At 67.7% G+C, this 27,107-nt stretch overlaps 9 protein-coding genes across 9 annotated transcripts; 4 read left to right on the plus strand and 5 right to left on the minus strand.

The window, feature by feature from the left end:
* Positions 1-74: 74 nt before the first annotated feature.
* On the plus strand, positions 75-2,902 carry RHOBADRAFT_54472 (uncharacterized protein). The gene is made up of 11 exons (XM_018417330.1): positions 75-281; positions 362-474; positions 553-741; positions 811-887; positions 949-1,025; positions 1,091-1,120; positions 1,187-1,392; positions 1,467-1,576; positions 1,659-1,774; positions 1,883-2,577; positions 2,680-2,902. The coding sequence occupies exons 1-11, from the start codon at positions 80-82 to the stop codon at positions 2,827-2,829; spliced, it is 1,965 nt and encodes a 654-aa protein (XP_018269930.1). The 5' UTR covers positions 75-79; the 3' UTR covers positions 2,830-2,902.
* Positions 2,903-3,802: 900 nt separating this feature from the next.
* On the minus strand, positions 3,803-9,087 carry RHOBADRAFT_54473 (uncharacterized protein; the record flags this gene model as incomplete). The annotated part of the gene is made up of 7 exons (XM_018417331.1): positions 3,803-3,918; positions 4,110-4,654; positions 4,734-5,131; positions 5,201-5,322; positions 5,420-5,565; positions 5,680-5,872; positions 6,218-9,087. The coding sequence occupies 7 exons, from the start codon at positions 9,085-9,087 to the stop codon at positions 3,849-3,851; spliced, it is 4,344 nt and encodes a 1,447-aa protein (XP_018269931.1). The 3' UTR covers positions 3,803-3,848.
* Positions 9,088-9,356: 269 nt separating this feature from the next.
* On the minus strand, positions 9,357-10,393 carry RHOBADRAFT_66680 (uncharacterized protein). The gene is made up of 4 exons (XM_018419039.1): positions 10,326-10,393; positions 9,697-9,798; positions 9,534-9,601; positions 9,357-9,447 (listed from the first exon to the last, which is right to left on the minus strand). Exons 1-4 carry the CDS (start codon positions 10,363-10,365, stop codon positions 9,412-9,414), a joined length of 246 nt encoding a protein of 81 aa, XP_018269932.1. The 5' UTR covers positions 10,366-10,393; the 3' UTR covers positions 9,357-9,411.
* Positions 10,394-10,464: 71 nt separating this feature from the next.
* Positions 10,465-12,679, plus strand: RHOBADRAFT_37761 (uncharacterized protein; the record flags this gene model as incomplete). Its single annotated transcript, XM_018413460.1, has 6 exons — positions 10,465-10,562; positions 10,661-10,778; positions 10,851-11,240; positions 11,341-11,778; positions 11,871-12,393; positions 12,487-12,679. 6 exons carry the CDS (start codon positions 10,465-10,467, stop codon positions 12,558-12,560), a joined length of 1,641 nt encoding a protein of 546 aa, XP_018269933.1. The 3' UTR covers positions 12,561-12,679.
* A 78-nt stretch (positions 12,680-12,757) lies between these two features.
* On the minus strand, positions 12,758-15,911 carry RHOBADRAFT_54476 (uncharacterized protein). Its single transcript, XM_018417332.1, has 9 exons — positions 15,739-15,911; positions 15,382-15,526; positions 15,242-15,291; positions 15,008-15,167; positions 14,387-14,945; positions 14,181-14,277; positions 13,595-14,083; positions 13,254-13,497; positions 12,758-13,169 (listed from the first exon to the last, which is right to left on the minus strand). Exons 1-9 carry the CDS (start codon positions 15,783-15,785, stop codon positions 12,912-12,914), a joined length of 2,049 nt encoding a protein of 682 aa, XP_018269934.1. The 5' UTR covers positions 15,786-15,911; the 3' UTR covers positions 12,758-12,911.
* A 332-nt stretch (positions 15,912-16,243) lies between these two features.
* On the minus strand, positions 16,244-20,361 carry RHOBADRAFT_48674 (uncharacterized protein; the record flags this gene model as incomplete). Its single annotated transcript, XM_018415171.1, has 12 exons — positions 16,244-16,402; positions 16,487-16,631; positions 16,716-17,197; positions 17,286-17,679; positions 17,746-17,852; positions 17,929-18,107; positions 18,184-18,252; positions 18,354-18,947; positions 19,033-19,183; positions 19,269-19,675; positions 19,746-20,117; positions 20,235-20,361. The coding sequence occupies 12 exons, from the start codon at positions 20,359-20,361 to the stop codon at positions 16,334-16,336; spliced, it is 3,096 nt and encodes a 1,031-aa protein (XP_018269935.1). The 3' UTR covers positions 16,244-16,333.
* Positions 20,362-20,673: 312 nt separating this feature from the next.
* RHOBADRAFT_54478 (uncharacterized protein) lies at positions 20,674-22,827 on the plus strand (the record flags this gene model as incomplete). The annotated part of the gene is made up of 3 exons (XM_018417333.1): positions 20,674-20,718; positions 20,789-22,614; positions 22,683-22,827. The coding sequence occupies 3 exons, from the start codon at positions 20,674-20,676 to the stop codon at positions 22,723-22,725; spliced, it is 1,914 nt and encodes a 637-aa protein (XP_018269936.1). The 3' UTR covers positions 22,726-22,827.
* A 258-nt stretch (positions 22,828-23,085) lies between these two features.
* On the minus strand, positions 23,086-25,149 carry RHOBADRAFT_45180 (uncharacterized protein; the record flags this gene model as incomplete). Its single annotated transcript, XM_018414556.1, has 12 exons — positions 23,086-23,145; positions 23,224-23,275; positions 23,365-23,543; positions 23,675-23,794; positions 23,873-24,019; positions 24,083-24,248; positions 24,314-24,391; positions 24,468-24,538; positions 24,615-24,645; positions 24,712-24,784; positions 24,849-25,010; positions 25,080-25,149. The coding sequence occupies 12 exons, from the start codon at positions 25,147-25,149 to the stop codon at positions 23,086-23,088; spliced, it is 1,209 nt and encodes a 402-aa protein (XP_018269937.1).
* Positions 25,150-26,472: 1,323 nt separating this feature from the next.
* RHOBADRAFT_45181 (uncharacterized protein) lies at positions 26,473-27,096 on the plus strand (the record flags this gene model as incomplete). The annotated part of the gene is made up of 2 exons (XM_018414557.1): positions 26,473-26,949; positions 27,085-27,096. 2 exons carry the CDS (start codon positions 26,473-26,475, stop codon positions 27,094-27,096), a joined length of 489 nt encoding a protein of 162 aa, XP_018269938.1.
* Between the last annotated feature and the right edge of the window lie 11 nt (positions 27,097-27,107).

Below are 27,107 nucleotides of genomic sequence, written 5' to 3' on the forward strand. Positions count from 1 at the left end.
CGAGGAGTCCGCCGAGCCATTCTCATCAGCTCGTCGCTCTCCCTCCTCCTCTTCACCCTCCCGGGTCACCTCGAGCGCGATGCCGCCTCGCCGCTCTGCGAGGGCGAAGAGCCGCAAGGCCGTGCCCGCCGAGGTTCCCTCTCCCACCGCGAGCCTCGCCGACGAGAGCGACGTCGACGACCCCGACCGCGCCGGCTCCTCGTCGCCCCGGGGCGGCAGCAAGAAGGCGCGCACGACCAAGGGCAAGGGCAAGCAGACGCCTGTGGACGCGTCGGACACCGGTGCGCCCCCTCTCACGGTCCCTCCTTGCGTCCCTCTCCCTGACCTCGTCCTGCACCGCCTCCCCCACTCGCGCGCGCAGAGAGCCCGCCCAAGAAGCGCAAGACGCAGCCCGGTCCGCCTCGTGCGCCCAAGCACAAGCCCGTCTTCAGCATCGACCTCCTGCTCAAGCTCCCGTTCGACCTCGTCGCCGAGGTGAGCCCGTCCCTCTCCTCCCTCTCCTCCTCCCCCGCTTCTCGCCCGCCAACGAGCGCTGACCGGCTGCTTCCACAGATCTGCTCGCACCTCAACGGCGGCGAGCTCCTCCAGCTCTCGCGCACCTGCAAGACGCTCCGCGAGTTCCTGTACGGGCCGCAGTCGTCGTCCATCTGGGCAGCCTCCCGCCAGCGCCGCGGCCTCGTCCTGCCCGAGGACATGACGGAGCAGCAGCTTGCCGACCTGCTCCACCGTACCACCTGCGTCGTAAGTCCCCTTTGTTTCGACTCCTGCCCTCTCTCGCGCCCGCCTGACCCGGCTGCCTCTGTTTCGCAGATCTGCGAGGGAGACTGGGCGTACGCGACTGTCTACTACCTGCGCACGTTCCTCTGCTGGACTTGCGAGAAGATCAAGTGCGTCCTGGATCTCTCCCTTCCCTTCATGCCGCCCGCTCACGCACTTGCTCGCCGGCAGGTTTATCCAGGGCAGCAAGATCCGCAACGGGCTCCAGGGCTTGCACCCGCAGGCTCGTCAGTGTGTCCGCTACGACCGTACGTCCATCCTCCGCAACTCGATCCCGAGCGACAGCGTCCCTGACTCGCCTCGCCGCCGACAGCCGGCCGCCTCGATCAGCCCAAGGCCAAGTGTGCGTCTCGAGCCAGCCTCTCCTCCTCGAGGCCCGCCAACCGCTCACGACCTCGCGTCCTTGCAGACACCTACGTCATCCACGAGCTCTGGGCAGAGAGCGCCAAGCTGTACGAGCTCGCCGAGCAGGACGAGGCGGTCGCGCACGCGCACGGCGCCTCGCGCTCCAAGAAGTCGAAGCGGGCCAAGGGCGCCAGCAGCGACGTTCCCGGCGCCGATTCGCTCGCCAAGTACGTCAAGGAGAAGGAGGAGTGGGTCGAGAGGGGGCAGGCGGTGCGTCGTTGCTGTCCTCCCCCTCGTCGTGCGCCTCGCGCGAGCGCGGCTCATCATTCGTTGCACCTCGACAGGTGTCCCAGTCGCTCCACGACGCTATCCAAGCCGAGCTTCGTGCTCGTCAGCAGCTCATCGAGGACGAGAACAAGCGCAAGAGCGACGAGCAGCAGGCCAAGATCGCCGAGTACGTCCTTTTTCTTCCTTTCGGCACTTTTGCCGTCTACAGGCCCACCTGATACTGACAGCGAGCCCACTTTCTCCTACAGCTTCCACCGCAACCTCCGCAACGAGCACGACTGGACCGAGGCCGAGACGACGTGGCTCGGTGCGCGCCTGTACCACCTCCAAGCTCCGAGGACGGTGCCTGATGTCGACCCTGCCGGTACGTCCTCGCTTTTCCCTCTCTCCTTCCCCCTCTCTCGCTCTCCCTCTCTCTATCTCTCCCCGTCCTGTCAAATGGCAGGGTACTGACTGAGCTCGACCGCAACAGGGTGGGCGGCGTTCCGCATCCTCGTCAAGTCCCAAATCGCCCGCGAGGCGACCGCGACCGCCGCTCGGCTCGCTTTCGAGACTCGCCGAGACGCCATCAAGCCGTACTATGACTCGTTCAAGGCGGCGCAGCCCGGGCTCGTGTCGCGCGTCGTGCCCGAGTTCGCGTTCTTCCTCGACTGGTCCGCGGTCAAGCCTCTTTGGCAGCCTGTCGAGGCGGCGCCCGTCTCGGACGCCATCTGGGCTCGTGCCCTGCCCGCCATCCGCAAGAATTTCGACGACTACCAGGAGGAGCTGCGCGTCGAGGCGATCCGCGCCATCCTGTGGGCGACGACCCGCACCGCTCCCGCCTCGCGCGACCCGGCCGACTACCCCGAGTCGACGTACGACCAGGACTGGTTCGAGCGCCCGACCGCCATGTTCTGGGGCGAGAGCCACGCCAACCTGTCGATCTCGTTCCCTCGCCCTTTCCCCGACACGCTGTGGGACCACCAGGCCGTCGGGTGCCGCAAGGAGTGGCTGCGCAAGCACATCGGCGACCACGATGTCGCCATCATGCGCGTCATCCTCGACGCCGTCGGCTGCAAGGAGGCGTCGACGAAATGGTGGCACCTCGGCGGGTTCGACTTGCGCTGGGTCGACTCGCCGTACAAGCAGGCCAAGGAGCGCAACCGCCGCTACAACTACGTCGAACTGGTTCGTCCCGCTTCCCTCTCCCCCATCCTCCAGCGCCTTGTCCCTCCTCTCGCGATTTCCTCGCAACCGTTCGACCCTGACCCGCCGCCTCGCCTCCCGCAGCTCTACGCCCTCAAGCGCCGCGGCCCCAAGGCCTACCAGCTCGCGTCGCGCACCATGGTCCCGCAGATCGAGGTGTGGCAGGACGAGGAGGACGACTCGCTCGAGGGGTGCGAGCTCGAGGACTTTGACGGTTCCGAGGAATGCGGGTGAGCGGGCGCGGCGAGATTTGCTTGTCTAGCAGGGAGGGCAGTCGCTTGGAACGCTTGTTCGTGTCGTCTGTCAACGAGCGAGCGGCGAGGCTGCTGCGAGGCGAGCGAGAGTCGGGAAAAGCGAGTTTGAGAAGGTCGACTTGGCCGCTCGAACAGGATCTCGCCGACGCTCAGGCCTCTCGCGCCCAGCTCTCCTCGTGCACTGCGCATGTACCTCGCTGCCGTTACAGTCTAGATCGTGCGCTGTATCTACGACGCCATCCACTCGCCATCCGCTCCAAGTTTTTGCTCCCTCCCTCCCTGGAACTCGAGAACCCGACGACGTACACGACGAGTTGCGCCTGCGAGCGCGTGCCGCAGATCAAGGTCAGCGCTCACGTTTCGTGGCACTGAGTGCGCCGCCAGCTCTTGTCGACTCGGAGGAGCAGCATGCCCTCGCACGGACCGTCATCGAGCCCGCAACGCCCCATCCTCGACGACCCACAGCGCCCGCACGACATATCGACGTCGCGCCCCCGGCCAGAGGACACGACGCCGCACAGGTCGCACGAACGACACAGACCGCCGAAGAGGAGACGGCGAGGGAAAGAGGACGAGCCGGACGAAGACCCTGGCCGGGTGCTGCTCGAAAGGGGAGCCCGAGCGAAACGGCGACGCACATGCGAGTCGAGGCTTGACGAGCTTGAGGGGCGACAGGACGACGTGGGCGAGGACTGAGAGTGAAAAAGAGAGGCGGAATCGAGGCGGGTCGGGCTGGAAGGTGGGGAAGGCGGACGAGGAGGAGGGGGCGAGGAGGGACCAAGCGCGCAGGCGCCTGAGCCAGGACCGTGGGCGCCTGAGCTTGAGCTAGACAGCGGATTCCTTGCCGAGATGTAGAGGGAAGAGAGAGAAGCAGCAGAGAAAAGCTCGAACGAGCGAGAGAGCCTCTCGAAAAAGGCGGGACGAGCCTCTCGGGAGGCGCAGGAAGGCCGGGCGTGGTCGGGAAGTCGGTCCTTCTTGCTTTGCACGTCGGCGGATGTATCAGGAAGAGGGAGCCGGATACGACCCATGCGGCGGGTTGACCGTGATCGACTTGAGCTGCGTAAACTCGCTGCGAGACTCGTCGAGGATGGTCAGTGGGCCTGAACGATGCTCGAGAGAAGGCGAGTGAGGGGCCGGCTGTGTGTGTCGAGGGAGAGGCGGAATAGGTATGAAGTAGGGAGAAAGGCGAGGAAGGGATAGTGGGAGGAAGAGAGGGGGGGAGGAGAGGGAGGAACGAGACGAAGGGAGAAGGCGACGCACCGGATGCCCTCGGCGCCGTTGAAGCGGCCGTACCCGCTCGCCTTGGTGCCACCGTGCGGCACCTGGCCGTGGTCGTGCACCGTCGCGCCGTTGATGTGGACGGCGCCCGACTCGATCCCGTCGGCGAGCTGCAGGCCGCGGTCGATGTTCTGCGTAAAGACGGCCGCCGACAGGCCGTACTCGTGGTCGTTGGCGAACCGCAGCGCCTGCTCGTCGTCGCGGAACGTGAGGACCGAGAAGACGGGCGCGAACATCTCCTCGCGGTAGATGCGCATGTCGTCCGTCACGTCGCGCAGGAGGCACGGCTGGATGACGTTGCCCTCGCGCTTGTTCTCGCCGGCGACAATCTTGGCACCCTTGGACAGGGCGTCCTCGATGGCGCCCTGGACGCGCTCGGCGCTCGCCGCCGTAAAAAGGCCGCGCAGGGCGGCGCCGTCGTCGGGCGACGCCGACGCGCGAGGAAAGTCGGCCGTGAGGAGCTTGAGGAAGTCGTCGACGATCGACTCGTGCACGATGGCCGTCTGGGTCGCCATGCAGATCTGGCCCTGCGAGAGGAGGACGCGACGACAATGTCAATTCTCGCTCTCGAGTCGACGAGGTCCGTGCGGAAACGTCGAGACGGACCGAGTGGAAGAGGCCGCCGAACTTGATCGCGTTGGCGGCGTGCTTGAGGTCGGCGTCGTCGCACACGATGGCGGGCGCCTTGCCGCCGAGCTCGAGCACGACCGGCTTGAGGTACTTGCCGCACAGCTGCGCGACGATCTGGCCGACGCGGGTCGAGCCGGTAAAGTTGACCTTGCGGATCGCCTCGCTCGCGATCAAAGCCTCGGTGACGGCGGGAGCGTCCTTGGGCGCGACATGAACGACCGAGAGGACGCCGGCAGGGAGGCCGGCCTCGTGCATGACCTCGGCGATGATGGCGTGCGTGCGAGGCGACATCTCGCTCGTCTTCAAGATGGCCGTGTTGCCCGCCATGATGGGCTGGTACACGGACCGCTGCGACAGGGTGACGGGCGCGTTCCCTGCAGGATTCGAGGCGGGAAAGGGTCAGTACGACGAGGTCTGCAGGATCGGGAGAAGGCGGGACGCACAAGGAGCGATGCCGAGCACGACGCCAAAGGGCACACGCTTGATGTAGGCGCGCTGGTGCGACTCGGTCGAGGCGATCTCGCCTCGGAGCGCATTCGAGGCGGCGGCAGCGACCTCCTCGATCCTGCGGGCGGCAACGACGAGGTCAGCTGTGTGCGCTCCTGCCGCCCAGGCTCGCCATCGCCGACGAGGCCCTTGAGAAAGGAGAGAGCGGGACGCACGACTCGATGGCGAGCGTCACGTCGAAGCCGGCCCAGTTGCCCGTCGACGTCGTCTCCTCGGCCTCGACCTGGGCAAACTCGGGCAGGCGGTCCTTGAAGATCTGGGCGGCCTTGAGGAAGATGGCGCGGCGCTCGGCGACCGAGGTCTGTACGGCGTGCGGAGGAGGAGGGAGGGAGAGACGAGGAGGGTCCGAGGGTGGGGAGGAGAGGCGTCGTCAGCTCACGGTCTCGGCACCTGAGAGGGAGAGCGAGGGACGCACCGTCTTCCACGTCTTGAACGCCTTTGCTGCGCTCTCGACGACACGGGGCACGTCGTCTGCCGTGATCGAGTTGACCTTGTGGAGGGAGCGCTCGGGCTTGTGCGGGTCCTTGACGTCGTACGAGGCCGAGGTTGAGGTCCAAGGTTGGCCGTCGAGGTAGCACGGGACCGTGTCGGCGTTGAGGATGGCGGAACTGGTCGTGCGGACGCGGTGCGGCGAAAAGGAGCGAGTTGCGGGGGAGGACGAGGTGGAGGAGGGCGAGACGGGCACGGGCAGTCAACGTTGGGCTCTCGCAGGCTCGAGAGGGAGCAGGTCGGGCTCACGGCATCGTGTGTCGAGCTGGCAGAGTTGAGGTGAGAGAGGGGCGAGGGTGCCGCGGCGAGCGAGCGGGGCAACTTGCTCTCGGCTCGAGCGGCTCGCACGCTCGTCCCCCCACGGCGCTCTCTCGGCTTGCGTGGCAGCGCTTCGGCACCAGCACAAGCGCACGAGAGCGGCTCGAGAAAGGGTCTGCAAAGAGATCGCTCGATTGCCCCTCTACGGCCGCCCTCGCACCACCTGGCTCACGAGCCGCTGCAGCCCGCGGTTGCGCACCTCGAACCCTTGCCGCTGCATCTCCTGCACGACCGCGTCCGCACGCCCAAAGTCGCCCATGCGCACAAAACCGTCGAGCAGCACGTACCACGTGTCGGACGGCGTGCTCCCTCTGCTGCTCGCCTGCTGCGACGCCGCCGGGTCCTCGTCGTCGCCCGCGCTGCTGCTGCTGCTGCTGCTGTTGCTGCTGCTGCTGCTGCTCGACGTCGACGCCTTGGCGAGCGCTGCACGCTCGCGCTGCATCGTCGCAAACAGGCGCAGGGCGAACTCGGTGCCCCACTCGGACTGGAGCGCGAGCGCCGCCGAGAGGAACGCGTTGTACCCGACCCGGTTGAGGCGCAGGCCGCGCTTCTCCATGCGCTGCTTGAGCGTCAGGGCCGCCACCATGTACGGGTGCTGCGCCCTCGAGGCGGCGTCGAGGCTCGACGCGACGCCGGCGGGCGACGGCGGCGGCGCGCCGGCGAGCGGCGTCGACGGGATCGCCGTTAGGAAGCCCTGGATGAGCGACGTGTAGATGACCTCGGTCGCCGGGATGCGCTTGGCCTCCATCTCGTCGAGGAGCTGGACGGCCGCTTCGAGCTGCTCGCGCTTGCCGCCGCTCGTGCTCGACCCGCCCTGGCCCTGGACGAGGTCGTGGATGATGGCGCCGTACGTCGTCGCCGTCGGCTTGACCTTGGCCTGCTCCATTATGGCGATCGTGCGCGCCGTCGCGTCCTTGAGGCCGCCGGCGAGGAGCGTCTGGAGGACCATGGTGAACGTGTAGACGTTGGGCTCGAGGCCGTGCTCGGTGACGAGCTTGAGGACGCGCACGACGGCCGCGAGGTCGGGCTTGGACCCGCGCGTGTACGACTTGAGGAAGCCGTTGACCGTCACGATCGACGGCTCGACGCCCGCCGAGCGCATCTCGTCGAGGAGCGCCTCGGCCTCGAGCCGGCGCCCGTTCGAGAGCAGGCCGACCTGGAGCCGGTTCCACGCCTCCTCCGGCAGGGCGCCGTCGCCGAGCGCGCGCACGACGTCCTTGTCGCGCATCATGACGCGCGCGAGCCGCATCGCGTCGTCGGGCCTGCGCGTCGCAAAGTGGGCGTCGACGCGCTCGAGCCACGCCCAGACGTCGGGCGCCGGGCCCGAGCGCTGCAGCTCGGCGAACGCCGACTCGACGGCTTGGACCTCGCCGCGCGCGGCGTAACCGTGCAGGAGGCCGGTCCAGCACGCGAGGCCGGGCACGAGCGGCGGCGTGCGCGACTGGAGCCACGCCCAGATGGCGTTGGCGCGGTCGGGCGCCTGCGCCTGGACGAACCCGGCGATAAAGGTTGACACGACGGCCTGGTGCAGCGTCGCCGGCGGGAGCGGGCGCGGCACGGCCGGCGCGGCGGCGCCCACCTCGACCTCGCCCTCGCCCTCGCCCTCGACCGACTCGGCGCCGACCTCGTCCGCCTCGAGCGCGCGGTACCGCCTCTCGCTCCCGCTCTTGTCCCACGCGGCCGTGCCCATCCACGCGTCGTCGCCCTCGACCGCCTGCCGCACGTCGCCCCACAGCGCCCACGCGTCGGCGGCGCGGCCCGTGCGGAACAGCTCGCGCGCGGCGGCGAGCACCTCGAGGCCCGGCGCGTGCACGCGCGCGTAGTAGGTCTGCGCGAGCGCGACTTGGCGCATGGTCGCGACGAGGTCGGCGGTGCTGGGCGGGGTGAAAGAGGAGGAGGAGGAAGAGGTGGTGGACGACGAGGTCGAGAGGGCGAAGGACGACGGCGAGACGTGCCGCTCGATGAGGGACTGGATGTGCCCTCGTGCGACGAGCGGCTGGAGGCGGGGCACATGCGAGTCGGCCCATTGGGCGACGAGCGCCGAGAAGGGCTCGCGCTCGGCGGCGGGCGCGCGCGCGCGCAGGAGAGCGCGAGCGACGACGGCGGCGGCGAACAGCGGCGCCGACGGCTTCGAGTCGGCCGCTGTCGTCGCCGAGGACGACGAGGAAAACTCGGCGCTCGGCGAGGTAAAGTTGGCGCCGAGCGAGTCGGGCCCGGTGCGCAGCGCGTGATGCTCGCCCGCCCGGACCGCGTCCCACACCTCGGCGACGCGCTCTGCGCCAACCCACCCGAGTTCGAGCGTCCTCCACGCCCAGTCGCCGACCGGGCGCTTGTCGCGCTCGCCCGCGGCGTGCACGACGAGCTCGCGCACGTCGGCCCAGCGCCACGAGGTGCCCTCGTCGGCGGCGTGCGCCTTGGCGCCGGCGGCGACCGCCTGGACGAGCTTGGTGAGGTCTTCGGGCGCGACGCGCGAGACCTGGCGCGTGTTGCGCAGCGGGAGCCAGCCCTGGTTGAGCGCGCGCAGGAAGTCGCGCCGCTTGCCGACGAGGGCCTGCTGGAGCTCGCCCAGGGCTTTTTGCGACGCGCTCTTGGGGCGACCGGGACGAAGAGGTCGACTGCTGGAGGACGGGGCCGAGCTGCGCATCTCGGAGAGGAGGTCGGAGGCGGATGGGGTGGAGGTGCGACGAGGGGCGGTGCGCGAGGAGGGGGACGAGGGCGACGGCGGCTTGGCGGAGCGCGTGCTTGTGGCAGGCGACCTCGATATAGCAGTCTCGGCGCCTCGCTGCCCGCTTGCGGCCCTGGGCGGTGGTCGAGAGCGCGACGAGGTCGAGTCGAGGCGGACCTTGGAGGACGACGCGGCAGGCTCGGCGGGCGGAGCTCTGGACGGCGCCGGCTTGGCCGAGTAGTGGCGATGGCTGCTGGTGGTGGCCGGGGCGAGCACGTCCAGGACGGCGGGCGAGCGGGATGCTGCCGCGAGCGTCGCCCTCGTCGACGACGAGATGAGGCGCGCCGACATCGTCTGCGAGAGAGGAGAGGGTCAACAGCTCGTTCTCGAGACGAACTGCGAGTAGTGGTGCTCACCGAATGAAGCTTGTCGAGCCGGCTTGGGCGAGCGCGCGGAAGTGGACGAGGGCGACTCGGTGCGAGGCGAACAGCGACTCGGCTCGACTGGCCAGAACTCTCAGGGGAAGCGCTCGCTGTCGCTCATGAGGGCCATAGCTCGGAGGTCGGCGAGCGACTCGGCTCTCGGTCCCGACGCCGCTTGCCTCTCGTCGACCGACAGGATCCTCGAGAACCGCTCCTGCTCGTGTTGCACAGCCCAGCTACTCGCTCCTCTCCTTCATGCCTTGAAGTCCAGCTTGGTGTAGCCCTCGATCTGCAACGCGCGCACCAAGAAGACACGGCCGGCGAGTCAGTGACAGGCTCGAGAGGTCGAACAGGTAGAGAGCGGCGGCGACGCACCCGGTTTGTCCGCAGGAGGTCGAGGTACTTCTCCGTCAACGGGTGGCACACCTCGTAGTGGTTGACGCCTGCATAGTGGAGGAAAGAACGAGGAAAGAGTCAGTCGCGGGCGTGCTCGAACGGTAGGGGAGGGGAGGGAACGCGAGGAGAGAAGGGGACGCACCCTCGGTCCGCCAGCACTTCTGGAGCTCCTCGCGCACGAGCTTGGCCTCCATGACGCCGATCCACGACTGGCGGATCGTCTCCTCGCGCTGCTCCTTGATCTCTGTGGGTCGGAGAGGCGACGGAGGAGAGGGACGACATGGGTAGGGAGGGGAGGGACGAGGCAAGGTCAGTGCACTGTTCAATTTTGCGCGAGGGTCTTGGTAGATGTGACCGGCTGGCAGCGCTTGTGCTGGGAGGTTGGCGAGGTGGACGGGTCGGGGCGGAGCATGGGGAGCGAGGGAGGCGACGCCAGGGCCCGCTCGAGAAGGGCTGCAGTCCCGCAAGCTGCACCGTGTAGCTCCTTGAGAGCATCCGGCGGCCCATGCTCCACCGCAGCACTGGCGTCGGCGCCGTGCGAGTCCCTCGGCCGCGGTTTGGCTCGGAGGAGAGGGGCAGCCTCGCGCCTCGTCCACCGCTCCTGCTGCTGCTTCCGCGCCTCCAAGCCATCCAACGATACAGCACGACCACCCTGGGGCATGCGGTACAGCGGCAGTGGGCGTGGTGGTGGACGAGGTGATGAGGGTGGGCGGGTTGGCGGGGAGGGGGTCGTCGTGCGAGGTGGGAACGCGAGGGGAGGGCGGGACGGACCGAGGAAGTTGTCGGGGAGGGCACTCTGCGGGGCAGGCATCGTTCAAGCGGGCTCGGAGCTGTGGCAGAGCGAGGCGACGAGAGGGTCGCGTCCACCTCTGCCTCGCTCTCGTCGTCGCTCTCTCACATCTCTGCTACGATGAGCTTGAACGAGCAGGCTATCCGCTCGGCTTCGGCCAACCACCCGCGACCCCACAACACGACCTTCGCGTACGGCACCGCCGGCTTCAGGGCAAAGTGCGCCCCCCCCGCTCCCTCCTCCTCCCTGTCGTCGCTCAACCCGCCGCCTCCTCCCTCGCACAGTGCACCCTGACTGACTCGACCAACTCCCACAGTGCCGACACCCTCGACAGCACCATGTTCCGCGTCGGCATCCTCGCCGCTCTCCGCTCAAAGAAGCTCGCAGGCCAGACCATCGGGATCATGGTCACAGCCTCGCACAACCCAGAGCAGGTGCGCCCTTGCCCTCACCGTGTCTCTGTCGACCCTGACGACCCCGCTCACGAAAGTCTCGCCGCCCCGCAGGACAACGGCGTCAAGCTCGTCGACCCGCACGGCGAGATGCTTCACTCGTCGTGGGAGCAGTACGCCACCTTGCTCGCAAACGCCGTCTCGGACGACTCGCTCGTCGCCACCGTCCGCCAGGTCATCCAGGCCACCGGCGTCGACCTCGCCGTCAAGGCCAAGGTCGTCTTTGGCCACGACACGCGACCCTCGTGCCGCTCGCTCGTGCGCGCCGTCGTCGACGGCCTCGCCGCCCTCGACACGGACCAGGTCAACGCCGGCCTCGTCACGACGCCCCAGCTCCACTACCTCGTGCGCTGCCTCAACACCGAGGGCACGCCCGAAGCGTACGGCGAGCCGACCGTCGACGGCTACTACCGCAAGCTCGCGACCGCCTACTCGACCCTCGCCGTGCGTCCTCGTCGCCGTTCTCTCTCTATATACCTCACTCGTCCAGATGAACCTGCGACTGACCTCGCACACCGCCGTTGTGCCTCCCTTGCCCGCACAGACCGGCCGCCACCTCTTGCCCGCCCTCACGGTCGACTGCGCCAACGGCGTCGGCGCGCCCAAGCTCAAGGAGTTCCTTAAGGTCGTCGGCAACGACCTCCTGCCCATCATTGCCGTGCGCGACAGCACGACCCAGGCCGGCCACCTCAACTTTGACTGCGGCGCCGACTACGTCAAGACGCAGCAGCGCGCGCCTCGCAACGTCGAGCTCGTGCCGTGGCAGCGCTACGCCTCGTTCGACGGCGACGCCGACCGCATCGTGTTCTACTACGCCGACGCCGACGGCGTCTTCCACCTGCTCGACGGCGACAAGATTGCCGGCCTCGTCGCGGGCTTCATCATGGACCTCGTCAAGGACGCCGGCCTCGACGACTCGGTCAAGGTCGGCGTCGTCCAGACGGCCTACGCCAACGGTGCGTCGACCAAGTACCTGACCGAGGTCCTCGTGCGTCGCCGGTCCCTCTCTCTCTCTCGCCTTTTCCTCTCGCACGGACCGCCGCACTGACTCGGTCCTCGCTGGCCCGCACACAGGGCGTTCCTGTCACGTGCGTTCCGACGGGCGTCAAGCACCTGCACCACGCCGCCGAGTCGTACGACGTCGGCGTCTACTTTGAGGCCAACGGCCACGGCACGGTCCTGTTCTCGCCCTTGACCCTGTCGACCATCTCGGCGCACTCGCCCTCGTCCCCCTCGGCCTCGGCCGCCCTGTCCAACCTGCGCGCGCTCGTCGACTTGATCAACCAGACGGTCGGCGACGCCATCTCGGACATGCTCCTTGTCGAGACGATCCTCCTACACCGCCAGTGGTCGCCCGCCCAGTGGGACCGCGCCTACTCGGACTACCCGAACCGGCTCGTCAAGGTCCTCGTCGCCGACCGCACCCAGTTCGTCACGAGCGACGCCGAGCGCCGGCTCGACAAGCCCGAGGGCGTCCAGGCCGCCATCGACGACGCCGTCGCCAAGGTCGACGGCGGGAGGAGCTTTGTGCGCCCGAGCGGCACCGAGGACTGTGTGCGCGTGTACGCCGAGGCGGCGACGCGCGACACGGCCGACGGTGCGTCCCCTTTCTCCTCTCGAGCTCGACGACGACCGCTCACTGACCTCTTCCTCCCCCTTCTCGCCCTCGCCCTCGACCCCTCGCCTGCAGAGCTCGCCAACACGGTCGCACGGATCGTGCACGACAAGTTCGGCAAGGGCCCGCAGCCGGCGTCCTTCTTCTAGACGCCCTCCCGCTCGCGCACGCACCCCCTCGACTTTTCCCGCCTCTCGACGAGCCCTCCCTCGTCGACCATTTATCGCTGCAGCAGTCCCGCACGTGCAACACAGACACTTTCGTCCTCGTCATTCCCCTTGAGCAGCGAGAGAGGGCAAGAGAGGCTAGCTCGCTCTCGCGCCTCTGCGGAAAGTCGAACGAAGAAGAGGAAGAACGGCTGCGCTATGTTTACAGACCGGCTGCGGCGGACGACCCACAAGATACGGAAGGGGGGCTCATGCTATAGTACGAGGGGGGAGAGACCAGGAGCGAGAGGGAGGAAGAGGCAATATCGACACGAGGGAAAGGGAGAGACCCGCTCAAAGGCTCGCCTTCTGCGACCCGCTCATGAACCCGCCAAAGTACGCGTTGAGCGCCTCGAAGCCGTCCTGGTTGAGCGGGACCTGGGCGCCGACGTAGCCGTCCGGGCGCACGACGACGATGCCGCCCTGCTCGGTCGAGATGCCCCACTTGGTGTGCAGCGCCGCCTTGGCGTCCTTGCCGACGCGGCGGTCGTAGACGTCGTCCGAGTAGATGTTGTCGCGGTAGATGCGCGCGTTGTACGGCAGGTCCTCGATCTGCGCGAGCGAGAGAGGACGAGGTCAGGATTTCGGCGGTCCGAGCGACGGCGAGAGCGAAGCGAGAGGGCAAGAGCGACTCACGTCCCACTCGGTGTGCGGCGTCGCAAAGATGTACAAAAAGTCGAAGAACGGGTTGTAGTTGGGCTCGCGCTGACCGCGCTCGGGCTCGATGTGGCGCGTGTCGTGCGAGTTGTACACGATGGCCGACTGGACGCCGCTCTTGGGGCGGTACAGGTTGACGAACGACGACGGCGAGTCGATGAACTTGTCGAGGGCGGCGATCTGGGCCTTGGACTTGCCGTACTCGCCGGCGAGGACGTGGATGCTGCAAGCAGAGGGAAGTGGGAAGGTCAGTCTTGGGTTCGTCGCCGACAAGCGCCCTCGAGCGGGCCCGAGAGACAAGAGGGGAGGACAGGACGGACCGGAAGGCGCCGTTCATCTTAACCTCCTGCTGGATGCGGACGAGGTTGGCGTCGATGGCGCGCGTCACCTTGCCCGGGAGGAGGCGCTGGCCGGCGATGAGCTTGCTGCCCTCGGGATTAAAGACGCCCTTCTTCGAGTAGTTCTTGACGAGCTCCGAGTCGGGGAGGGCGTTGAGCGGGTTGGCGAAGTAGATGGCGCCGCAGCCCGACGTGAAGAAGGCGTTCTTCTTGAACGTCTCGATGAAGAGCTCGGGGTCGACGGCGCCGAGGGCCTTGGCCTTGGTCGCGTCGGCCGTGAGCTGGTCCGACTTGGGCGAGCGGCCCGAGAAGAGCGACGAGTAGGCCTTGTCGAACTTGAGGAGCTCCTCGGCGATGCTCTTGCGCTCCTGCTCGTAGGTCGGGAGGAGGGTCGACCGGTCGGCGACGCCCTTCTCGACCATGTTGATCTTCCACGCGAGCGAGTACATGTCGAGCATCGAGATGTTCATGCTGCAGGGCCGCAACGGGGGCGAATGTCAGTGTCGATGGTCCTGAACGTGCTCCTTGAGAAGGTCGCGAGAGAAGGGCAAGGGAGAGCAAGACGCACCCCTGACCGGCCTTGGGCGAGTGCGTGTGGGTCGCGTCGCCGCCAAGGAAGACACGCTCGTCGAGGGTGTAGTTCGAGGCGATGCGCTGGCCGATCTCTGCAAGGTGGCGAGGGAAGATGAGTGACTTGCGAAGGGTGACTAAGGCCGGGACGCGCGAGGGCCGACGAGGCGAGTAGAGAGAGAGAGAGAGAGACGAGGGACGTACGGTAGACAGAGAACCACGCAGTCTTGCCGAACTCGAGCTTGAACGGCTCAAAGATCTTGCGGGCGCGCGACTTGCAGATGTCCTCGGACGCGTCGCGGCCGTAGTGCTTCTGCTTGCCGTCGGGGCCCGCCTCGGCCTGGAGCTGGACGTACAGGCGCACGAGACCCGCCTCGCGCGGGATGACCATGATCGAGCCGTCCGACTTGGAGTGGATCAGGCACTTGGACATGATGTCGGGGAAGTTGGTCTTGACCTCGACGTCCATGACGCCCCAGATGATGTCGGACGCGTCGCCGAGCATGCGGATCTTGCCCTGCCACTCGCCGTCGCCCGGCTGGCCGCCCGAGATGGCGCGACGGACGAGGGACCGTGCGCCGTCGACGCCGAGGAGGTACTTGGCGCGGGCGGTGAACTTCTCCTTGGTGTCGGCGTGGACGAACGAGGCCGAGACAGGGTACGCCTGCGACTCGTCGGTCGAGCACGTCTCGAACTCGTACGGGCGGAACACGCCGCCGTGAGGTGCGGGCGACGCCTTGTCGGCAGGGAGGTGAGCCCGGCGCTGCGAGGGAAAGCGACGTCAGGGCCTGTGGTGACACATATTCTCAAAGAGCTGGGACGTACAGCCTCAATCTCGTCGAGGAAGGAGCGCTCGATGAGGCCCTGGTGGAGGAGGAGCGTGTACGGGTCGCAAACGTCGATGAAGTCGGGGCACGACGGCGCCCTCGAAGTGCGCGCAAGTTGAGCGGTAGGCGACGGGTCCCAGAAAGAGACCTCCTGGACGCTGCGGAAGGGAGTGCATCCGAAGATCAGCAGTTCAAACGAGGCGCAGAAGGAAGAGGAGGAAAAGGGACGCACCGGACGCCCTGGTTGATCATGCGCTTGGCGAGCGACGCCTTGCCCTCCTCCTAAACCCTCATGGCTAACGTACTAAGCTCTCATGGCTAACGTACTAAGCTCTCATGTTTCACGTACTAAGCTCTCATGTTTGAACGCACCTCGAGCGTCCTCGGCTGCAGGCCGTCGGCACGTCCTGCCTCGGTCGTGGTCGGGCGGTTGTCGATGTGGAGGACCTTGAAGCCGTAGGTCGTGAGGCAGACGTTGGCCATGCAGCCAGCGGGACCGGCGCCGACGATGATGACACTGTGGGAGAGGGCGAGGTCAACGCGCGTTCTCGACCCGCTCCAGACGCTGCTCCCGGGCGCAGTCCGAGAGAAAGTCCTCAAAGCCCCGTCGAGCAGCTCAGAAGGAAGAAACCGATGCGTTGGACGGCGCAGCAGGCTCCTCCGCTCGCCGCGAGGTCCGCCTCGTTGACCCTCGCCCGCCTCGACGATGTGAGAGAAACGCGGACGCACTCGTACTCTGCCTCGGGGCGGATCTCAGACTTGGTCGCGTGCGGCATCGTGTGCTGTTGGTCGTCGAGGGAGCGAGAAAAGGCCGGAGGTGGTGGAGGGTGGAGGGCGGTGACGGGCGAGTCGCGCGAGAGAGGCGGTTGCGGGTGTGGCTGTTGCGGTGGGCGGGTGCAGCGGTGCAGCGGCTTGGTGATGGTAGTGAACAGAAGACGCAAGGACGGCGAGGGCGTCGAGGGACGGGCGACGACTGGCAAGCCGTTTCCGAGGTGGGGGCGCCGGCGGCGCTTCGTTTTCGCGGGCGCGCGTGAGCCTCGCCGAGAACTCCGCGCAGCCGATGCGCGCGGCCCTTCTCTTGTCTCAAGCTTTCCGCGTTACTCTCTCCAGCCGCGCCACGCTCTCGACGATGCCGGCCGCTCGGACCCGCTTGTTCCCTCTCCCTCTCGTCGGCTGCGCTCAACCGAGGAATCTCTCTCGGATGCCGCCCGGCGTCTCTCTCTCTCAAAGTCGCGCAGAGGGAATACAACAGCTCGTTGCGGGTCTATGGGCGAGATGCGGAAGGAGGAGGAGCTGAGAAGCGCGAGGGGGCTCGAGCGGCAACTCACGGCCCTCGCGAGTCGACCGGCTTGATGAGGTGCATGACGACCTTGCCGCGCTGCGTGTTGCGGTCCTGCACATGGTGGAACCAGCCCCGTGTCAGTCGGAGAACAACAAGAGGCTTGAGAGAGGGAGAAAGAGAGAGAGCGAGGCGCACCTTCTCGACGCTGATCTCGACCTCGACCTTGTCGAAGACGCCGATCGTGACCTTGTTGCCGTCGGCGTTGGCGGCGGTCACCTCGTACGACTCTGCGTCGTACTCGAGGTCGCGCTTGAACGTGACGAGGCCCTCGAGGCCGAACCTGGGAGGGCGAGGCGCAAGTGCGTGAGCTCGACCTGCTCTTGCTCGAGCGGGGTCGACAAGAGCGAGGAAAGGGCAGACGCACTGCGAGACAAAGACGGCGAGGCCGTTCTTGAACGCCCGGATGACGAACGCCTCGGCGCGCACCTTGCCCTGCGCCTTGTCGGCCTTGTCGGCCTTGCCGACCGCCTCGAGCGCGAGCTTCTGCGCCGCCTCCTCGCGCCTCTGGATCGACAACGCGACGTAGAACTCGATCGAGGCGCGCGCTGCGCCCTGCGCGCCGCGGTGCCGCTTGTTGACGACCTCGAGCGTCTTCTCGACGAACGCGCGCGTCTGGAGCCCGGCGTGCAGCGGCTGGCCCGAGATGGCGGCCGCGAGCTGGCGGTGGACGAGGACGTCGGCGTAGCGGCGGATTGGCGACGTAAAGTGGGTGTAGATGGGCGACGCGAGGCCGTAGTGCGAGAACTGCGACGCCGGGAGCGAGCCCGAGCAGAAGTACTCGGCCGACAGCATGCAGCGCGTCGCCATGATGCGCACGAGCGTGTTGAACGCCGGGAATGTCGGGTCCTGCGAAGCGAGGGAGAGAGGAGGTCAGTCTAGGGCAAGAGAGAGAAAAGGAGGGAAAGAGAGAGAAAGGGAAAGAGCGGCGACGCACCACACACTTGTCGAGCGAGTCGGCGAGCGCGCCCGAGGTCGACACGTCGAGGGTGAAGCCGCGACGCTTCTGGAGGACGTCCTGGAGCACCTCGAAGTTGGTCTTGGGCGGCGGCGCGTGACGACGCAGGACGGCCGTCTGCGGGAACTGCTCGTAGATGCGCTGTCCGACGCTGATGTTGGCGAGGAGCATGAACTCCTCGACGAGCGAGTTGGTCTCGAACATCTCCTTGACCTCGACGTCGACCGGGCCCGTCTGCTCGGACGACTCGAGGTGGATCTTGACCTCGGGCGAGGCGAGGTTGAGGGCGCCGGCCGCCATGCGCTTGGCCCGGAGCTTCTGCGCGATCGAGTTGAGCATGCGGATGCCCTCGGTCAACGGGTCGTTGAGCGACCTGTGCGCAAGAGTGTGTCAGTGAGGGATCGGCGCGAGGAAGGGGGCCGAGGAGGAGGGGACGCACTTGTCGTCCTTGCGGCGCTGCGCCGCCTCGTACGTGAACGCCTCCTTGCTCGCGATGACCGACTTGGTGAACTTGACGTCGACAATGTTGGCGTCCTCGTCCAGCTCCTGCAGAAGGTCGGGGGGAAAGATCAGTCTCTGACTCTCTCCTCCTCGGGGACGCAAGAGCGAGAGCGGGACGCACCCAGAGGACACTGAATGCCAGGCGCTCGACGTAGGGTCGGAGCGAGCACAGGTTGGTGCCGAGGAGGTGCGGCAGCATGTCGATGCGCTTGTCGACGAGGTACACGGTCGTGCCGCGCGACGCCGCCTCGGCGTCCATCGGGTTGTCGGGGTGGACAAAGTGCGAGACGTCGGCGATGTCTGCGGTCGAGAACGGAGAGAGTCAGGGGATGGGCGTGAAGAAAGAGAGAGGAAGAGCGAGGAAGGGAGGACGCACGGACGCCGGCCTGGATGTTGCCGTTCGGGAGCCGCTTGGCGTGCAGGGCGTCGTCGATGTCCTGGCAGCCTGTGAGGGAGAGCAACGCGAGTCAGTCGAGGGCGTAGAAGGCACGCCGGCGGCGTGACGCGAGGCCAGAGGAGGGGGGAGAGAGGGAGAAGGGGACGCACCAGGCGGGTCGATCGAGCAGATGATCTCGTCCCTCAGGTCCACCCGGTTCCTCCACACGCCCTTGGGGTCCTCGCCCGGGCCCTTGCCCGGCACGACCCACTTGTCGCCCTCCTCGGGGAGGCAGCTCGTGATGGCGTTCGAGAACGGCCGGTACGGCACCTCCCACTCCTCGAGCAGGCTCTCGACCTCGCCCTCCTTGCTCCCGACGGCGCCGAGCACGCGCACAAAGTGGCCCTCGGGCAGGCGCGAGCCGGCGCCCCACCGGTCGATCGAGACGAGGAACTTCTGGCCGGCGAGCTGCGCCGCCTGGCGCGTGCGGATCCGGATCGACGGGATGCCGCGCTGCACGGGCGTCGCCGTCACCGTGCGCGACGACGTGGTGGCGAACGCCTCGGCGAGGAGCGACGTGACGCGCAGGGTGCACACGTAGGGCCGCCACGCGCGGCGGAGGATGCCGACGACGCGGCCGGTCGGCTGCACGTCGCGGGTCGAGGCGGGTGCGGACGGGCGCGAGAGGGGAGCAGAGGTGGGTGCAGGTGCGTCGGAGCCGTCCTCGGTCGGGTCGACGGGTGCCTCGGGGTCCTCGTCCTTGGCTGCAGGATTGGGCGCATGCGCAGCGAGTCAGTGCTGGCTCGAGCACGGGACGAGACAGGGAGAGAGAGAGGGAGAGAGACGCACCGTCGGCATCAACGACCTTCTCGTTCGGGCTGCGCCACTCGCTCTCGGGCAGGAGCTCGACGACGACAAGGTCGCCGGCGACGGCGCGGTTCATGGCCTCGCGCGACGGCAGGAGGATGGGCTTTGCGCCACCGCCCGAGTTGACCGTGGCCTGTAGAAGAGAAGAGCCGCAGGTCAGTCCGTACGCTCGCTCGTACCAGGGGGAGAGGGGGAGAAGAGGAAGGGGAGGGACGCACCTCGCCGAGCGGGTTGTACGGGCTCGGGTTGAAGTGGCCCTGGTGGAATTTGCCCGCCTTGACGCCCGCCTGGAGGACGCTGACAGGCAGGTGCTCGTCGTAGAACGGGCCCTCGCCGCCGTCCCTGCCGCCCGCGCCCCGTCCCGACAGGCCCGCGCCCGACACGGCGAGCAGGTCGACGAGCTTCTCCTGCTGTTCTGCGGGGAGCGACTCGACGTAGGCCTTGGTGGTGAGGGTCGTGAGGCCGGCCTTGCGCGCGAGGGCGAGGTTGGCGGCGTCGTCGGTGAGGAGGATGAGCGGGGCGTCGGCGGGCGAGGGCTTGCTCGACGAGGCCGACGTCTTCTGGCGCTTGTTGGCGGCGCTCGACGACAGGATGGCCGAGTAGTACGAGGCGACGTGGCGGATGGCTGCGGGCGACGAGGCGAGGTCAGCTCACCGAGGCGAATCGGGCGGCGAGAGGCAGAGGGGAGGACGGACCGCGGTCGTTGCGGTCGTTGGGCGTCTCGCCCTCGTTGCGCTCGAGGAACGTCTCCTCGATGGCCTCGTTCCAGATGGTCCAGCCGCGCTTCATCTTGGGCTGCGGCGCGGACGAGTTGGCGGCGCCGTCGGGCAGCTCGTAGTCGTCGTCGATGAGGGTGCGGAGCTTGTTGAACAGGGGGAGGCTGCGGTGGCGAACCTCGTCGAGGACGGTTTGGGCGACGAGGAGCGGTGCGGGGAACAAGGGCGAGGCGAGGAGGTCGAATTGGTGGAGGATGGCGTTGGTGTCGGGGAGGACCCACGAGACGCCGGCGGGGAGGGCGGGCGGCTCGGGAAAGTCGGCTGCGGGTCGGAGGTAGTGCTCTCGGACGACTGTTGCGGGGCAAGAGCGAGTCAGTGAGGTGTCGCGAGGGGTCGACGAGAGGCGAGCTCGAGGAGGTGAGGCGGAGGTGAGGCCGAGGGAGGGGGGCAGATGGAGGCGGGACTGACCGCGCATGAGCTTGCCACGAGCCGTCTTGCGGAAGTAGGCATGGTCCTGAGCGCCGCCTTGGCCGTGAGGACGCTTGCGGAGGATGGTGATCTGGGACGGCGGCTGGGTCGAGGTCGAAGTGGACATGGTGGCCCGGGGTTGGGTGTGGCGCGTACTTCGACTTGTGGTGGGTGTACCGGTGCTCGTGTCGGGCAGAGCAGAGCGGTGTACGGTGCAGAGCGAGGGAAGACGGCGCCGAGCTGATGAAGCGGCCGTCCAGGAGAATCGCGCTCGTCTCTCGCGGCTCTTGTGGGCTCGCGCGCAGTCAGAACAGGCCTTTCACGTTCTTGAACAGCACTCTGAGTGGTCGGCGGTGCACTCGAGAGAGGTCGAGATTCGACCCTTTGGCCGACAGCTTCGGGCTCTCGTCTCACCACGCTCGCTCGCACTGCATCGAGCATGGCCACCGACCAGCCACCTGCCATCTTCAAGCTCCCGCCAGAGGTGCGTCCCACTCCCTTGAGCCCGCCGCGTCGTGTCCCTCCTCGCTCACCAGCTCGCTCCCCCTCGCCAGATCCTCGTCCACGCCCTCGCCCAAGCCCCGCCGCAAGCCTGCTCGGCCTTCAGTCGCGCCAACTCGACAGCCCGCGACTCGGTCGACTGCACCGCCCTGTGGCGCGCCCTCCATCGTGCCGCCTACGACCCGCCCCACACCTCCACCCCGGGGCCTCCGTACGACTGGGCCGCCCAGGTCAAGCGTCGCACTCGCGCCGAGGTGCTCATCAGTCGCCTCATCGACGACAGCAAGCCCGTCCCGCTCGACCTCCTCCTCCCCCTCCTCGACACGCTCGTCGACCTCGCCCGCACCCGCCCGCCCGTGCCCGCCGCACCGGCGCCGCCCGACTCGCTCAACGAGCGCTGGCTCGAGCAGTGGGTGCGCACCGCAGGTGCCGCCCTCGTCGCCCTCCACCCGACCCTCAGCGACCCGTCCATCCGCGGCTTTCGCCCGTTGGCCTCGGTGCTCGCCGTACCTTCTCTCGGCACCTCCCCTCCTTCGTCGCCCGCCGCCCTCGTCTACGCCGCCCGCGTCCGCCAACTCGCCGCGCACCTGCACGTCCTCGCGACGCCCGCGCCCATCGTGCGCGCCATCCCGGCGCTCCGCACCGCCGCCAAGGAGATCGTGTACGAGCAGAGCAACTTTCGCCGCGACAGCCTGTACGGCCCGTTCATGAACGACGGCAGCGGCCGCGTCGACTGGCGCAAGGTCGAGGCCCTCGCGAGCGTGTGCGGCGCCAACCTCGCCGAGGCCATCAGCCTCGGCTGGGGCACCGAGGACGACGACGACGGCGGCGGCGGCGGCGGCGGCGAGCAGGACGACGGCGACGAGGGCGGGCCCATCGTGCCGCCGAGCGGCTGGCCATCGACGCGCGCACACTCGGCGGGCCCCGTCCGCACCGACCCGGCCGGCCGCGACTGGGCGGGCGTCACGCACCCGGCCGGCTGGCGCGGCACGTACGCGTTCCTCCACTGGCCGACGTGGCACCACTTTAACCGTCACCGTGACGGCCCGCCGCCGTCGCTCGCGCACGAGCACGAGGCGGTCGGCGACCCGATGGTGCTCCGGCTCGAGCTCTTGCCCGACGGCGAGTGGCCGCCCGAGATCGACCAGCCCGACCTGAGCGCCGAGGGCCTCGCCGAGGAGGACGGCGACGATGACGACGACGAGGACTGGGGCCAGGGAGGGAGCGAGGGCTCGAGCACCGAGGGCAGCAGCGACGACGACGAGCAGCCCTACTTTGCGACGACGGGCGGCGAGCCTGTTGCCGTCGACGATGCAGGGCGCGTCGCGTCGGTCGGGCTGGAGGTGACGCCGCCGACCTCGCTGCCGGACGAGGGCGACGAGCGCGACAAGGGCCGGCTTGACGCGTCGGCCACCACGCTCGACCCGGACGACCCGCCCCTCTCGCCCGAGCAGCTCGCCGCTCTCGCCGCACCGCGTGCCCTCGGGCCGCTCCCTGCTGCGCCCCATACGGCGGCGAGCGCCGCCTACCCTCCTCCCGACCTCACCTTTCGACCTTCCTCTTCTCCCCCTTCCTCCTCTACCGCCTTCCCTCCTCTCGCCTTCCACGGCACCTCTCTCCCTCGTCTCGGCTTCGCCGGCACCTTCACCAACGCGCCCCCGTCAGCGGCGACCCGGCGCCCCTCGGACCGCTCGATCCGCGGCACCGTGTCGCTCACGCCCGAGGGCCACGTCAGGTGGCAGTACGTCATCCGGTACTCGGGCGTCGACCAGTGGGCCATGAACGGCGTCCAGGTCGGCGGGCCAGGGAGCAGGTACGGCGTGCTCGGCGTGTGGACGAGCGCCGACCGGGCCGACGAGGGACCGTGCGGGCCGTTCTGGTGCGTCCCTCGTCGTCTCTTCTTAGCTCTCGCGAGCCGTGCACTGAATTTTATGTCCCTTGATGCAGGTACTGGCCACACCGACCGAATACCGACTCTCTCGACGGCTAGCCTCGTCGTCCGCTCCTGAGCCTCTTCCTCCTTCTCAGAGTCCCTTGTAGCGCCCCGTGCCTCCTCTCGCGAGCTCTCTGTATCGTACACGTTGCCTCGGACAGTCTCTCGGCGAGAGAGCGAGAGCGAGAGAGGAAAGGAGAGAGAGCGAGGGCGAAGTTGAATTCCCGGCGCGACTTCTTCTGACTACGAGAGAGACGGACGGGGCCCACCACTGTACAGCACAGCGCGATACGACATGTTGAGATGCAGGAGAGATGGTGGAGGAAGAGAGGGAGGGAGATGCAGGCGAGGTTTTGGTCGAGGAGGGTGCGTTTGGGAAGGTCGAGGTCGGCGGCGCGCGAGACGGCGACGACGCGCTTAGGCGTCTCCCCACACGGCCTTGGCCGTCGACACGATTAGGGCGAGCTTGTCGATGACCTGCAGGGCACGATGAGCCGTCAGAGAGGCTGTCGAGGCGCGCGAGGCGGGGGAGAGAGAGGGAGAGAGAGGACGCACGTTCTCGCGCGTCACCGGGTTCCCCTCGGCATGGCTGGCCCATCCACACATGCTCGTCGTAACATACATCAGTTTCTGATCACGCAGAGTGAGGCGCGAGGGGAAGAGATGGAGGAAGGATGGAGTGAGCGGGTGACTCACTGCGCCGACAAACAGAGACGCTTGAGGGCCTCCTCGCGGGTCTGGTTCGAGCCCTTGGCGACAATGTCGGCGGCCTCGTTGATGCGCTTGACGAGGTCCTCCTTCTTCTCCATCTGCGGGAACTTGGACGTCACGAGGCCGAGGACGACGGTCTTGTTCTTCGGGAGGTCGGCGAGGGGCTGTCACCGCGACAGAAGGTCAGTCGGCTTGTATACGAGGAGAGAAGAGGGAGGATAGGGCCGGGAGGGGCGCGAGGAGGAGAAAGAGAGGGGGGAGGAGGGGGACGACGACGACGGCGAGCAGGACGCACCTCGAAGCCGCCGGCGCGCTCAGTGTCGTACTCGAGGTAGTACACGTTGGCGTTGAGCTCGTTGAAGAGCTTCTTCGAGATGTGCTCGTAGCCGCCCTCGGAAAAGTGCATGCCGTCCTTCTGCGCGCCGCTCGGTCCTCGAGGTCAGTGACGGCGCTCTCGAAAGAGTCCCTCGAGAGGCACGAGAGAGGGACGCACAAAGTTGCCGCGGCACAGGTGCAGGCCGATGACCATGTCGGACGGGACGTCGCGCACGCAGTCGTTGTAGAGCTTGATGTACTGGTCGAGGACGACGGCCGGGTCCTGGCCCTCGGCCTTCATGCCCTCGAGCATCGACGTGGCACACTGTGCGCAAGAGGCGTGCGTCAGTCTCGGGCGCGAATCCGAGAGAGAGGAAGAGGGACGCACAAAGTAGGCGAGGAGCGGGTCGTCAAACTGGACGTTGCGGCAGCCGGCGTCGTACAGGTCGGCGAGCTCCTCGCGGTACGCCTTGGCGAGGTCCGCAAAGTACTCGACCTCGGACGGGTAGATGTCCTTGTTGTAGGCGTGCTCGCCGTGGCGGAGGTGGTACCACCTGCAGGAGCGATGTTGGGCGTGAGCGGCGCGCACAGAGGGCAAGAGAGGCAAAGGGGGACGCACTCGGGAGCGGCGAGGGTGATCTTGACGTTCTTGACCTCCTCGGGCTTGACGAGCGACGCGGTGTACTCGAACTCGGGGCTGAACGAGAACGAGAGGGTCAGTGCGGGGCCGACGGGGTCGACGAGAGCGACGCCGAGAGATAGGCTCGACGCACCGGTACATGGGCTTGTTGCGGATGAGCTTGCCAGTGCAGATCATCGTGTCGCCCGGGCGCGAGGCGTGCGACTGCGGGTCGGGGACGAAGAGGGTCAGGACGGCCGCCTGGACAAGTCGGGCCGCCGCAGCGAGCGAGAGAGCGTACCTCGAAAAAAGCCTTGATGTCGGGAACGTACCTGCACACCAGAGAGGGAGCGTCAGTGAGGGCGCGCGCCGGTCGAGAGAGAAGGAGTGGGACGTACATCTTGAAGAGCTCGCGACCCGGGTTCTGGATGACCTCCATACCCTGCAAGTTGTTGTGGAACCCATCCCAGACTGCAAGGGCGGGACAAGGCGTCAGGATTGTGTCGCACCGAGAGGAAAGGAAAGGAGGACGGACACATGTGGCGGCGGAACTCGCCGTCGGTGACGGCCTTGATGCCGACGTCGAGCTGACGCTTGACCTCGTCCTTGATGGCCTGGTCCTCGACGGCCTTGAGCTCCTCACGGGTGCACTTGCCCTCGTGGAACTCGTTGCGCTTGGCGAGGAGCGCGTCGGGGCCTGCGCACGAGACGAGGGTCAGTTGCGTCGAGCGCGGGGCGGACACGGTGAGAGAAATGGGGGACGCACGCTTGAGCGAGCCGATGTGGTCGGCGCGGAAAGGCGGGCAGCAAGGAGGGGCAGCGGAAGCGGCGGCCATGGTCTGTAGTCGGTCGAGGGCGAGGTCGAAGCGGTGAATTGGGGACGGGCGAGAGGAGGGTGTCGGGTCGTCGGCAAGAGGGAGGGCGGTTGTTGGACAGTTTCGAGAAGATTGGGCGGAGCAGGCAAGGGCTTCGAGGTCAGCTCGCTGAACCCGTGAGGTTGTCGGCCGAGGTGGAGGAGGAAAAAAAGGGAGCGAGGGAGAGGTGGGCCGAGGTGCTGGAGTGCACGCAAGGGTCGAGGTTGCTCCTTTAGGGCAAAGAAGAGCTGGACTCACGAGCTAGGTGGTGTGGTGGAGGAGGAAAGAGTTGGGGAGGAGGAGCGACAGTCGATTCCGGTGCTTTCGCCTCTCCACCTCGCACACCTCGCTCTGCGGTCGCCACTGCTGGCTGGATCTGCTCACGGATGTCGCACCGCCATCGTGCAGGCCTCGCACCGGCACACTCGCCTTGCGCCTCCTTCGCCCTTCCCCTCATCACCAGCGGCGGCCATCGACTCGAAACCTGTGTGGACACGGAGCCTGGGCAGGTGGGCAGTCGACGAGGCGCGTACGACAGCTCCCAGGGAGCCTGTCGAAGCCGTGCAGACGGTGCACGATCTCTGCTCGACGCGGGAGTGCTGCCACAGGGTGCTCGTCCTCCCTCTCCCGCTCGCCGCACCTCGGCACCCTCACTCGAGCACGCGATCCGCCGTCCCGATCCTCCTCAGTGATCGGTGTGAGCTGTTCGAGCGCGCGCACTGCAGCGGTGCTCCTCGCGTCCTCCGTACCCGGCTCTCTCGCGTCGCTCGCGCACTTCCTGGTCATGTCGAGCGCTCGCCGGTGACGGCCTGGCAGCAGCGACCATCGCCGAGCCTCTCTGTGCTTCTGCTGCGTCTTGCGCCGTTGTCGGCCGTCGACGAGCGCGTCGGTACGGGGCGGGTCGTACCCACTTGCGCGACCTGCCTGTCCAGGGGCGGCCCGACCGAGCCTGCGCTCGATGTGCTCTCGCTCGCCCGCATTCTCGAGCAAGCGACGAGCTGGCTCGAGGCTACGGCAGACGCTCGCGGCGCTGGTCGTCGCGTGTCGACGTCGAGCGACTGAGGAGGCTGAAGCGGCCGTGCGCGGCGGGATTTGGTCCGAGCGAGACGAGTCTAGGGGGGCAGGAAGCGCCGAGAGAGTACGAGAGAGCGAGTAGCACGAGCAACGAAAGCTTGAGAGTGGCAGATGGAGCGGTCGACGCGTGCTTGTGGTTCGTCGAGGAAGGCCGGGAATCCCCTGTGAGCGAGTCGCGCCTCGTCCGCGCCCTCGACCCACTGTGCGCCCGCCGTGCCCCTGCTGCGCGCGATGCAGTCCCACGACGCTCCCTTCCAGACTGGCAGTGCCTCGCACTCGCCCCTGCACGCCGCCCCGAGCCCAGCCTCGCCCACCTTGCCCGACGCGACCGCCGCGACCTCGTCTCACCACCACCACCCGCCTGCGGCCCGCATGGACCGCCTCTCGAGGTCCTACAGCGGCTCGCACAGCCCAGCCACGCCCCTCGCCGCCCCCTACATCCCCGCGCCAGCCGCCGACAACGCGCGGCCCGATCGAGAAGACGCGTCGGGCTCGCCCGCCCTCTCGCGCCATGGGTCCGCCAGCACCGCGTCCGACATCCACACGGCCATGAGCAGGGGCACCAGCTCGAACGGCGCACCGCCCAGGGTCGACAAGGGCAAGGGCGTCGACCGCGACGGTCCCGTTGGCCAGGGCGATGCTGTCGACGACTCGGACGAGCAACAACGGCGCGTCGAACGCGTCCTGCAACGAGCAGAAGCCTCCAGGGTCTGTCCTCGTCTCTCCCCTCTCGCTCGCCGGCCAACACAGGCAGCTTACGAGTCTCCCTCCCCCCCTCTGCCGACCTGCTCTCGTTGATCTTGAAGTGGCTCTGAGATCTCGTCCTCGGGCGGTTAGAGGTAGACGTACTGCTAGTGGCTGCACAA

The sequence above is a fragment of the Rhodotorula graminis genome (genome assembly GCF_001329695.1).
Source record: "Rhodotorula graminis WP1 unplaced genomic scaffold RHOBAscaffold_9, whole genome shotgun sequence".
NCBI lineage: Eukaryota > Fungi > Basidiomycota > Microbotryomycetes > Sporidiobolales > Sporidiobolaceae > Rhodotorula > Rhodotorula graminis.